Raw genomic sequence first — 12069 nt, 5'->3', positions numbered from 1 at the left:
TCTCTCTCTCGCTAGTGTTCAGCGTTCCCATCTGCAAGATGAGGCCATTGGACTCCACCTTTTCTAAAGTTTATCCAGATTTCTGGGGCGCCTGGGTGGCTCAGTCGGTTAAGCGGCCGACTTCGGCTCAGGTCATGATCTCGCGGTCCGTGAGTTCGAGCCCCACGTCGGGCTCTGTGCTGACAGCTCAGAGCCTGGAGCCTGTTTCCGATTCTGTGTCTCCCTCTCTCTCTGACCCTCCCCCGTTCATGCTCTGTCTCTCTCTGTCTCAAAAATAAAAAAAAAAATAAAATAAAAAAAATAAATAAATAAAGTTTATCCAGATTTCTAATTCTATAACTATCTAGTTTCATGAGCTTCTGCCTCGCTTCAATACCTTGGCTCTGGGTAAGTGATGTTTCTTGGTACTGAGATCTTTGTGCTACGAAAACAGGACTATGCCCTGCCCCACTCCCTTCCCTTGGAGAGACTCTACAGAAATACCAGGAAATGTCAAATTAAAATTCCTTTCTGTCTTCATTTGAGAAAAATGCGATTATTATCACAAGATAAGCCATGCCACTGGAAAGATGACTTATTCTCCAGGTTGGTGTATTTTTCTCCCTTTGGGTTGACTTCTTTATTGTATTTTTTGTTTTTTTCAAGCTTCCTTACTTAGAGAAAGTTTTTTACAGTAAAAAAAGAAAGATGGAGAGAGACCCCTACTCATTCACAAGTGAGTCTCATTTTCCCATTTGTAATATAACATCATTAACACTGGCTTTGTGGTAGGATAATTAGGGGCTACTCGCTGCTTCCTTTTCCTTTATCCACTCATGTTGGTCTCATGCATCAGCCTGGGTGCTTGCTTTATAAAGGAGCTTTCTTTTTTCCTCTGAAGGGGTTTCTATCTATTGTACTTCTCTCTTTGTTTGAATGTCAAATTTGTTTACATACATTAAGAAGATGAGCAGCTCTCTACTTGAAATATGATGGTTCCTCTTCCTCATCACATCACATATTGTTGGTGAGGGTTAATCTTACATCATCAGAGTTGACAGCGTCCCTCAGTGGCTCCATGTCTTCAGATGACATGAGTCCAGAGCTGGGAGCCTGCAGACTTGGGTTTCTAGCTCTGGCTTGAGCCTTGATTAGCTGTGGTCCATCACTCCAGGCTCCAGTCTCCTTAACTTACAATGAGCATCTTTCTGGTTTAAGAGCTCTATGTTTTTCACTTGTCTCACGGCCAAGTTGCCTCTAAGCCCAAGCCAGGCTAACCGTGTAATCAATTTAAATTTGGACAGGTGGACTGTGCTGGCAGTTGGATTCCTTTCGTACAAAGAACCAGCCATGACCTACTTAGAGTCAGCCCAACTGTTGGTGGCTATTCATGAGGGCCCCTCCCTTGGCAACGCACAGAATCCAGCCAGGTGACATCCTAGGCCACCTTTGCCAAGATGAACCAGACTCTCTTCCTGAGGATAAATATGACCCAACAGCATGGAGCTGGAGGCTCCACAAGACCAAGGCTCTGCTGCGGCCCACTGTGTCTTTCTGTCCCGTTGTGGACGCCCGGCATGGCGTATATATACATTGAGAGTTGGTGGGGAGAAATGTTCGGCATCACAGAGCAGCTTGGACAGAGGGGTCTTCCACCCTCCCCATACTTCACATCTTCCTCCATCAGCACCACAGCATGGGAGGCTTCCTTCATACTCCCCAGAGGCAAGAAGACAGGAGTAAGCACATTTTTCCTGGGGCTCCGCCATTCCCGGGATGTACGACCTTGTCAAGAACAGAAAACCACAACTTTAATGAACAGGTGGCAAGACCCAAAAGCCTCACAGCAACTACACTACAGGCTCACTCTTTCTGGAACAATAAGCCCCTTTGGGTAGAGCCTCCTTGGCAAATGGAGAGTCTCTTTCTTTTAAGTCACTCTGGAATCCAGGGAACAGGCTGGTTTTCCACAGCCTACAAATGCTGAGCTACAAACCTTGTCTTTCTGTAAGCAGGACCTATTCCTTTCCTCTTGGAAAAGACCCCTTTCTTTGTACAAGGCCCTGGGCTGCCACCGAAGGTCTCAGCCACAGAGGCTCATGGGAGCCAGGAGGTATTGGGATGGGGGGAGGGGAGGGTCTCTGTCTATGTATCTGAATGCCTCTCTCTGCATCTGTCCTCATTTCTGTCGCTGTCACTCTATGTGTGTCTCTGAGTGAGCCTCAGTCTCTGTGTATGTTTCTGTTTCTTTCTGTGTTTTCTGGGTCTCTCTCTGTAACTGTTGGCTTCTCTCTGTATCTCTCTGACTCACCGCAAATGTGGGTATCCTGTTGTGGGTGTCTCCATCTTTCTGTCTGATCTTCTCTCTCTAGATCTATAGAGACCTGGACACAGAGGATTGGAAGACTTGCCTGCACATGTCCACATGTCTGGGTGGCTCTCTTACGACCCAGAGTCACCACGCCCCTCGGTGTCTCTGTATTTCTGTTTCCCCTGTAACTCCCGTCTCTCTGTTTCTACATCTCTGTCTCTCAGACATTACCTCAAAAGTGAATTAACTTCTGCATTATCCCTGAAGCCTCTCACAGGTGGTGTTTACGATAATTCCTTGATCTTTCAACACTAGGGAACGAGAGGGGCCACAGTAGGATGTGTGGGGATATTATTGATATCATGTCCTGGGGATGGGGAATTAGAGAGAGAAGAGAGGCAGCAGTCATGTAGAGCTGTGCAAATACCCCCCTTTAAATACACTCAGGCTAACTTACAACCATTCTCAGACACGCCTCACTGTTTTATAGCGACAACAAAAATTTCAGGAATGCAAGAATTAGAAGTGTGAATGTAACTCCAACCATAGCTAGAGGAGAATAGATTGTATAAGAAGAATCCTTTCAATCAAGAAAAAAAACATTCATGGGCACCTGGGTGGCTCAGTCGGTTAAGTGTCTGACTTCAGCTCAGGTCATGATCCAGAGGTTCATGAGTTCAAGCCCTGCATCGGGCTGTGTGCTGACAGATCAGAGCCTGGAACCTGCTTCCGATTCTGTGTCTCCCTCTCTCTCTGCCCCTTCCCCCTGCTCGCACTCTCTCTCTCTCCTTCTCTCTCTCTCTCTCAAAAGTAAATAAACTTTAAAAAAAACAAAATTTAAAAAAAAAGAAACATTAAAGAAGGAAAAACAAAAAACATTCTTAATTACAATGTCATGAATTTGGGAACCCCTTCCTTTGCACTCACCTCCCAAGTTAGGAGTATAGCCGGCTGTGTTAGCTTGGCCCTTTGGTGGGGTGACCAGAGAAATCAGTAGAAAGATTCTGTTGATGACAGAGGCATAATTGCATTTATCATTATTAGTCTGTTTTCAATTATCACAACTAGTCAAAGCACATAGAGAACTGTGACCCACAGCAATTTATTTTATCCCTTCACTCTAACCCCCTCCTTCTTTGTATTAGCACCACGTACAACACAATAACAAGCCCGTGTGAGAGATCCCCCGGCTCCCACCTGGCCTGGCTCCCGGTCCTGAGGGGTCTCTAGTTTGGGAGGGAGATGGGGAGAAGGCAGCTGAGTGGCGTGGAGAGACAGAGCAACACCAGAACGCCTCCTAGCCCTCAAATACCTTTTCTCAGCAGGCCTCCTGGAATCTTCCATGATACAGTCATCCTTTTATAATGTACCTGAGTCTAAAAGATCCTCGTGTTTTAGGTAAATGTTGCTTAAGATGCATCAGCTCTCTGGTGAAATGATTACCGCATGAGCGTGGACTAACTCACCACACCGGATACCAAAAGAACACATTTCTTATCCTGAGTTTGGGGAGCTGGGACTGATGCCCCGCAGACAGCTGTGACAGGGGAAAGAGTTCAGCCTGGCCTGTAGGAGATTGCTACACGGGGAGCAGAGGTCTGCGAAGCAGGAGAGAAGACAGACAAGCCCTACTTCCTCTGAGGAGGGCTGATAAAACCGACTTGGAACAGCCTACAGCTAGCGGGCAGGGGAAGGATTTTAAGACGTTAGGATAAATTTACCAGGTTCCTGGACCAGTGGTTCATGGCCTTGGCAGCTCTTCAGAATCACTGGGAAACTTTAAAACAAACCAAAAAAAGTGACAGGCCCTACTCCCTGCTTTAAATTTTCTTGGACGTACGTGGTATTTTTTAAAAGTTCTCTAGATGTTTCTAAGGTGCAGCCAGCATTGAAAACCACTGACTCAAACAACCAACAAACTGGTAATAAAGTTCTGGGTATAATCCTGACTTGTATTTAAGTACAGACACGAAGAGAAGTGGGCCAGATGATCAGAGAGCAATTCACCCCTGTGGTGGCTGAATGGATCAGTACTAGAAATGCATAAGGAAAGGAACAGTGACAGACTGGAAGCGACTGGAAGAGCCAAGCCTCTCCTGAGAGCAGGGGACAGACCCAGTGAGGTGGTAAGGGGATACTTATGCCAGGCAGACTGATCAGAGGCAAATATGTACAATGCTAGGTAGGGTCTCAGCATCGGCTACGTTAGAACCACCCGGGGAGCTTGTAAAACTCCCAGACACATCGCAGACCGATCCAATTAGAATCTTCAGGCGTGAGACTCAAGCAACGTTTTTTGAAGCTTCCTAATTGATTCTGATCTTCGGGTAATGTTGAGAACCACTGCTTTGGGTAACTATTGACGTTTATTCTCAATAAAACTTAGCTTTTGAAAATTTCAGCTGGAAAAGATATAGAGAGGTCAACAATCTGCCAGGTTTGGAGACCAAGGACCAAGTTTAGGTAAGACTAACAGGAAAGGAGACAGGAAAATAGAGGGAAGAGAAAGGAGGGAAGATAAAAGGGGGCCTAAAGAGGAGAGAATAGAAAGGCAAAGGACATATGGGGGGCCAATGCTGCTACTCAGGGCCATGGGTACCAGCTCTACAGTGATGGGGCACCCCTCTCCATGCACATCTCTGGCAACCCAGTCCACGCAGGGCGGTATAGATCCCATCCGATGTTGGCATGGGAAACTCTAGATTGCCTCTTCTCTTGTGACTCGGTATGTTCCCTGGGCCAACACTGATCCCCTCGTGCTGCCATTTAAACATTTTTTAGTTCTTCCCTCACTCAGAATAGCTGAGGGAGCGAACCTTTGCATAACAATACATGATTTGTACACTGTAGGAAGTGAACATCAAGGAGAGGGCTTGTGGGCTACTAAACTGTAGAGCCTTCTCCACAACACCGCTGAGCAGCCCCGAACCTTCTCTGACAATTCCGGTAACCATGGCAGTCACCCTTCTTGAAAATCAAGCTATGAGGAAGTTCTTTGTGGAGGGTCAGAATTTGTTTCCCTGGACTTTCACACTGTGGATGTGGTTCAACCGATTGGAGTCATGGAGAACGAACAGCCTATCAAGGGAAGCTGAGATTTTCCCTTCTCTCATTTCCCTGCCTCATCACAGGCTTGCTCTCCTGCTGCATGGGTCGCGGCTTGTCCCTCCAGGCCCCCTCCCGACCCCCTGCCTGGCCACTCTCCTCTAAATGCATTTAAGTGTGCTTTCCTTTCTTTGGATGTGGTCCCACCACTCCAGAAAGAATCTGAACAGCTCAAAGAGGTGCTCCCTTGGCACTTCTGAAAAACCCATACCACAGAGCGTTAAGGTGCTTGGTTTATTAACAGTCCATACGCCAGAAATGCCAACACTGTTGTCATCTTGTCAAACGTCTAAATGCAATAATGCACATGAAGGCTTTACCTCTGAGATTCTGGAGATCCATTTTGCAGAAGTTACTCGACCCTTTAAAGCTTCTCTTATCTGGACAGAGAACAAAAGGGGTTAATAATTTAAAAAATTACGAGAGGCCATCACACGTGCTGGGGCCTGGCGAACACTCTGGCAAGGGAGGGTGTTACCAGCTGGGTCCTGTCGGTGGGTCATGGAGGGATCAGGAACTTGGAGGAGTGGTTCGGGAAAAGGTGGAGAGAGGGGGAAGCACAAGGAAGATGAGGCTGGCTCAGGACACTCATACTCAGGGGCCTTCAACATGAACCCAGTGACTCAGAAGCACATTTTGCCACGGGTTAGAGCAAGCTTTGACTTAGCACTGGGAGTAGTTTTTTTGCAGCCCTTGAATAGTTGAACATTTCCCACAGCTGCCAGTTATTTATTTATTTATTTATTTATTTATTTATTTTTTTTCAACGTTTTTTATTTATTTTTGGGACAGAGAGAGAGACAGAGCATGAACGGGGGAGGGGCAGAGAGAGAGGGAGACACAGAGTCGGAAACAGGCTCCAGGCTCCGAGCCATCAGCCCAGAGCCTGACGCGGGGCTCGAACTCACGGACCGCGAGATCGTGACCTGGCTGAAGTCGGACGCTTAACCGACTGCGCCACCCAGGCGCCCCAGCTGCCAGTTATTTAAACCCTGCTTTCTAGAGGTCAATCCAAAGCTAAAAAAAAAAAAAAAAAAAGAATCTTATGCAATATGGCAAAAGCCCGTGGAACGGAGAATAATAAGAATAATAAATAACAACTCTATTTTGTTTTTTAAATATATATTAAATAGATTTAACGTACATATAAATATGAAAGATAAATCTATTTAATATATATTCAATACTATATAATATATGATGCTATATTCTTTATTAACACTAATGTAATATATAATATAAATTAATAGAATATTAATATAGCATATTAGTGTCAAATATATTTTGTTTCTTTAATTGTATTTTATTGTATATTTATATTTTGTCTTGAAAAAGCACTTTAAAGTCCTTTTCACACCCGCCATCTCATTTTATCCAAAAAACGGTCCTGTCAGATAGGTACCATTATTTCCATTTTATAACCGAGGACATTAAGTCCAGGAGATGAAGGGACACCCAAAGTCAGTTGACTGCTGAGAAGAGCCAAAAAGTCAGTTGACTGCAGAGAAGAGCCAAGACTTGAGTTCATGTCTCCTGACTCCAGACCAACCTGTCATTTTCCCTCAATCTCTCTGGCTGAACGCAGGCAGTGTCTTTTTGTTTTTACTCTGTCTTCCCTTCTACTTTACAAAATGCCACTCATCTTCCAAGGCCTTATAGTTCTGTCTTGACAGTTAATGGATGCCCAAGTCCTCCAGCTCAGAGTGACTTCACCCTTCGCAGAAAATGTGATATTCTTTGCCACACACAGGCTCCGGAGAGGAAGGAGCACCCCCCCGGGGTTTGGGGGCTGTGCCCTCAAGGGCCCATGGGGATATGAGAAGACATACTGGAGGTTCTCTTTACAATTCTTTCTTTTTATGTTTCACAGTGTGCAAAATACATACTTTGTAAAGTAATAATAAACACGTCTGGGGACACATGCTCACTGTTTTTTACTGAAGTAAAAATTTGACTACTGGCATATACAGCTTTGTATCAATTAATCATGTATGGTCCTGTGACATCTTTGAGTCTTTACCTATTATAATTTTAAATATAATAGGTTTTGATCTTGATAGAAAGTTGTAGGTCTTAGAGTTCTTTGCACATCTCATAACACCTGGTAAATCAGTAAGTAAAAATGTTGCTGCTGATGCTTTGACAACAAATACTAGTTATGGTATTATGGTTAATAAAGAAAAAAAACCCACAATCATACGGTATGCAACTGTGTACCACCTTAAATGCTTTCTGTGTTTTTTCACTTGCAAAATCACATTGGTTCTCTACCTCATCTGGCAGAAGAGGCAGGAAAAGCATCATTATCTCTGCATTCTGTTTAGGGGATCTGGGTTCCTGAGAGTGAAGGACTCCCCAGTGTCTCAGAGATAGTACATAGAAAGACTGAAACACTAATACTCTGCCACCTCTAAATAATTTTTGTTAGGTTGATATGGCATCCTCATAACAAAATGAAAGGACCGGTGTGAATTGCCCCTTTCACAAACCCCAGACATTAACTTAATAATAGAATAGCATAGATAAAAAAATTAATTCATTAAACGCCCCTGCAGGGGAAGTGTTTGCATCTACATTTGAGAGGGTGGCTTGCTTGTCTCACTCCAGGAGGCAGGGGGTGAAAGAGGGTGATCTTAGAAGGCTGGGTAACCATTTGATATTTTATTCATGTTTAGTCTTTATGTGTCTTCACCACTCACCACCTATACACACTCATCCGTATTTGGGAAATTCTCTTCTCTGGGTCCACCGCTCTATAAAGTAGAACTCACTGTCCCAACTTCCCTTGCAGCTAAGATGCAGCCATGTGACCTGGACTCAGCCAATCAGACATGTCAGTGCAAAGAAGCAGGTGCCAGGGGGCCCAACAGGCAGGGTGAAGGTGACTTCCAAGACAACAGTAGCAGCAATTCTAGCTTACCATCTGCTACCTGACCTTGGCCTGGCAAGCTGTGCTATCTGTGCCCAGGAAAATGAGGAGGAACATTGGTGTCTAGTTCCATGCTATGGATGGGGAACTGTGTCTGGGATGTAGCCTCCAAGGCTCTAAGCCAGAGGGACTTCCCCAAAGATGATATTGTAAGATTTCATGAGTCCTCTTTCTGCTTCAACTTGCTAGAGTGGGTTTCTGTAGAGATCATGGGCAAGTTTAACCACTCTGAGTCTCAGTTTCCTCATCCATAAAATGGAATATAAGAATATCCAAGATTGTTTTAAGGATTAGAGGTAATGCACATAAAATGCTCAGCTCTGTAAGAGTTTGTAAGATAGATATTACTTCCATCATAAAAAAGAGTGATGCCCTGTTTGAGTGTGTGCACAAATGACTGAAGTCAAAGATGCTCAGTAAGGGGTCTTTCCAAGTGAGGATTCCAGGGCCAAATACAGTTAATGCAAGAGGAGGAGGAGGAGGAAGAAAATGGGGAGGGGGGGGAGAAGAAGAAGAAGAAGAAGAAGAAGAAGAAGAAGAAGAAGAAGAAAAAGAAGGAGGAGGAGGAGGAGAGGGAGGAGGGGGGGAAGAGGATTTACAATACCTTTGGATCCAGGATTGTTCCAAACACCAAGATGAAGAAGCCCTGAGAAAGAAGAGGAAAGAAAAGCCATTTACAATAATAATAATAATAATAATAATAAATATTGGTATTTATCAGTCCTTTTCTAGTTTAAAAAACAAATGAAATAAAAACAATTTATTAAATCTTTGACTCTGTTAAGGTCACACGACCTGGGTTCATACACTCAATGAATATTCATTGAGCCTCTTCCACGTGCCAGCCACTGTTCGCGACACTTGGGATACGTCACTAAACCCAACAGACCAAGGTCTGTGATTCATACAAGAAGATTATGGGGATTTCTTTTTAAGTAGGGCAAACTAAAAGCATTTAGCATTGACCAGGAGCTCGCCAGAACATATATCTCACTAGAACACAATAGTTTGAGCAAGACTCAGAGGAGATGTTAGGCCATGGACAGCAGTTTTGCAGTCCTTGGACAAACTAATGAAAGAAACTTCCACACAAAAAAAGCAAAGCAGCTATGCTCAGCTTCTGTTAGCACTCTCAACTTCCTTCCCCCATCCACAACCAAAGAAAATTATAAAACTTGAAAAGAAAAATCAAGTACAGGGGTGCCTGGGTGGCTCAGTCAGTTAAGTGTCCCATTCTTGATTTCAGCTCAGGTCATGATCTCACGGTTTGTGAGTTCAAACCCTGCATCAGGCTCTGTGCTGACAGTGCAGAGCCTGCTTGGGATTCTTTCTCTCCCTCTTTCTCTGCCCCTCCCCTGCTTTCTCTCTCTCTCTCTCTCTCTCTCTCTCTCTCTCTCTCTCAAAATAAATAACTAAACCAAAAAAAAAAAAATTTAAGGAAAAGTCAAGTACATGGGCCCTAAGACATAAAACAGATTGAGCTTCTAAGCACATAACAGGTGCTCAGAAACAGGTGCTCCAAATATGACATAGAGGGAATTATAGCTCTCATATCCCTTACCATCCATTCAAAAAGAGACCCCATTAAAGTCAAAAGGAGGCTGTTCCTCTATCATTACAGTCCATTTGAATTGGCACAGAACCCCCCTGGAAGAAGGAAGAAAAAGTATTCATCCCATTTTTCAGACAAGTAGAAAGAAACTCAGAGATTCAACTTTCAAAATGTAACAGATAGCAACATTCATTGGATAGTTTCTCCTGAAGGCGTGGTTACTGGAGTCCTGGCCCACCTGAGAGGAGAAGTGAGATAATGACTTTGATTAGCAAGGCATCCCTCTGTTAAGCTGCTTTGATCTCATAATCGAATGTGAACCCTTAGCTAAGCAGATGCCTATGAGGACACATGGGTTTAATATAAGTGGTGCCATAAAGATGTTGCAACTCAGTAACAGCAACATCAAACCCACTGCTACCTCTATTTGTAAAAGCTTAGCTGACAGGTGGAGGATTTCACAGCGACCAGTGCTGACCACGAAGCTCATCCAATCCCCAAACATACTAAATCCACCTCTCCATTCAGCCAGTCCAGCAAGCACTCCAAAGCTTGGAGACCTTCTATCAGATTGCTTTTCTGTGTGACACTCTTAGCCTATAAGATAACTATTGAAATCTGTCATTGTGTCTACTAAGAAAATGTCATCGCTAGCATGGTCATATAGGTTACAAAGCATCATTCGTATAAAGATGCCTGGAACAAATACAACCAGGTCTGGTTTTGGTACCGGGAATACATTTTAAATCAGAATCTCCATGAATTTGGCCCAGGAGTTAAATTTTTAAAATATCTAGGAACTGTACGTTTAGCCCGTTTCTTCCAAAACATGCATTCCTTTGGCTAAAGGACTAAGAGGAATTTCTCTCCTTGTTAGATTTTCAATTTCTTGAGGCTAAACCAATTATATTCATATCTGCAACATTTAGCATAATGCTTGGCACACAATAAGTACTCAGTAAATGTGTGTTTCTATTTGTGTGTGTGCATCTATATCTGTGTTTGTGTGTGTTTAACTGCTTTATTATGCAACCTGAATTTGTACACTTATAAACATGTAACAGGAACATATTCCAGTAGGATCACTTTTTATTGGTCCCACCTTGGGAAAAGTTACACGAAATATCATTCAGAAAATTTGGATAGATTATTAGTCAAAGGTTTAGTATCTGATTGATAAAATACACTGGTAGTCGCTTCTTTGCATTTCTTTTAGTAGATAAAGCGTAGTTTGAGCAGATAAATGTCAAGGTGTTCTCCCATGTTTTAAAATATATGCTTTACTGCTACGGAAGGAATGTTCATATCCTCTCTGCCAAAATTTGTCTGTTAAATCCTAATGCCCCAAGTGGAGACATGCATTTGGAAGGTAATTAGGTCACAAGGGTGGGGCCCTCATGAAAGGGATTAGTGCGCTTACAAAAGAGACCCCAGAAAGTTCCCTTGCCCCTTCTGCTATGTGATGTTCTAGCAAGATGGTATCGACCTGTGAGGCAGGAAGCAAGCTCCCTCCAAACACCACATTTGTATGTGCCTTGATCTTGGACTTCCCAGCCTCCAGAACTGTGAGAAATAAATTTCTGTTGTTTGTAAGCCACCCAGTCTACGGTATTTTTGTTACAGCGGCTCAAATGAACTGAGACGTTTATTTTCTCTAGCCACAACAGCTATGAGGGGGGCCCCACAGCTTACCCAACCTACAGTTACTGCTATGGAAGGCATACGAAAGGAACTGTATTTACAGTTGTATTCAGTAAATACAAGACAGGCTACCAACCAGAAGTTACGGATTACAAGTGAGCAGTCAAATCAGCAATTGACTACATAATAATTATCCTCTGGTAAAGGGGATGATCGAGCTTTAAAACCAATGGAGGTGCTCACATGAGGCTAGGACCAGGAAAGCTTCAGAAGAGTCTTTCTCCTACATCTTCTGGACCTCCCAGTGCGTTTAGGAGTCTCTCTCCCCTCTCTGCTCTATCAGCCCCAGCTGCCCCTCATCTTGGCTCTTCCTAGGACTCTGCTTGTCCTGCTTCCTTCTGCTCACGTCATTGTGTCTCCCACCTCAACAGATCTGTGGCTCTCCTTTCTCTCCTCCGACACTGGGCATCCTCAGGATGCCCTGGTCCACGGGTCTGGTAAATAGCAATAACCAGCTCTCCTAATTTGAAGCACTTACCAGTCTCCATTTAA

At 43.9% G+C, this 12069-nt stretch overlaps 1 protein-coding gene across 2 annotated transcripts in view; it reads right to left on the bottom strand.

Moving 5' to 3' along the window:
- Positions 1-315: 315 nt before the first annotated feature.
- Positions 316-12069, bottom strand: part of LOC131514317 (adhesion G-protein coupled receptor F2-like) — a 41114-nt gene continuing 29360 nt past the window's right edge. For both annotated transcript variants that reach the window (XM_058734193.1, XM_058734194.1), the window contains 4 exons: positions 8929-8970; positions 5716-5775; positions 3218-3294; positions 316-1764 (listed from right to left, as the gene is read on the bottom strand). In XM_058734193.1, coding sequence (XP_058590176.1) covers positions 3247-3294; positions 5716-5775; positions 8929-8970 — 150 coding nt within the window. In that variant the 3' untranslated portion in view covers positions 316-1764; positions 3218-3246. The remainder of the gene's footprint in view (positions 1765-3217; positions 3295-5715; positions 5776-8928; positions 8971-12069) is intronic.

Source organism: Neofelis nebulosa, chromosome 6, assembly GCF_028018385.1.
Source record: "Neofelis nebulosa isolate mNeoNeb1 chromosome 6, mNeoNeb1.pri, whole genome shotgun sequence".
Lineage (NCBI taxonomy): Eukaryota > Metazoa > Chordata > Mammalia > Carnivora > Felidae > Neofelis > Neofelis nebulosa.
The sequence above is the reverse complement of the archived record's forward strand: the minus strand, read 5'-3'. Positions and strand labels throughout refer to the sequence as shown.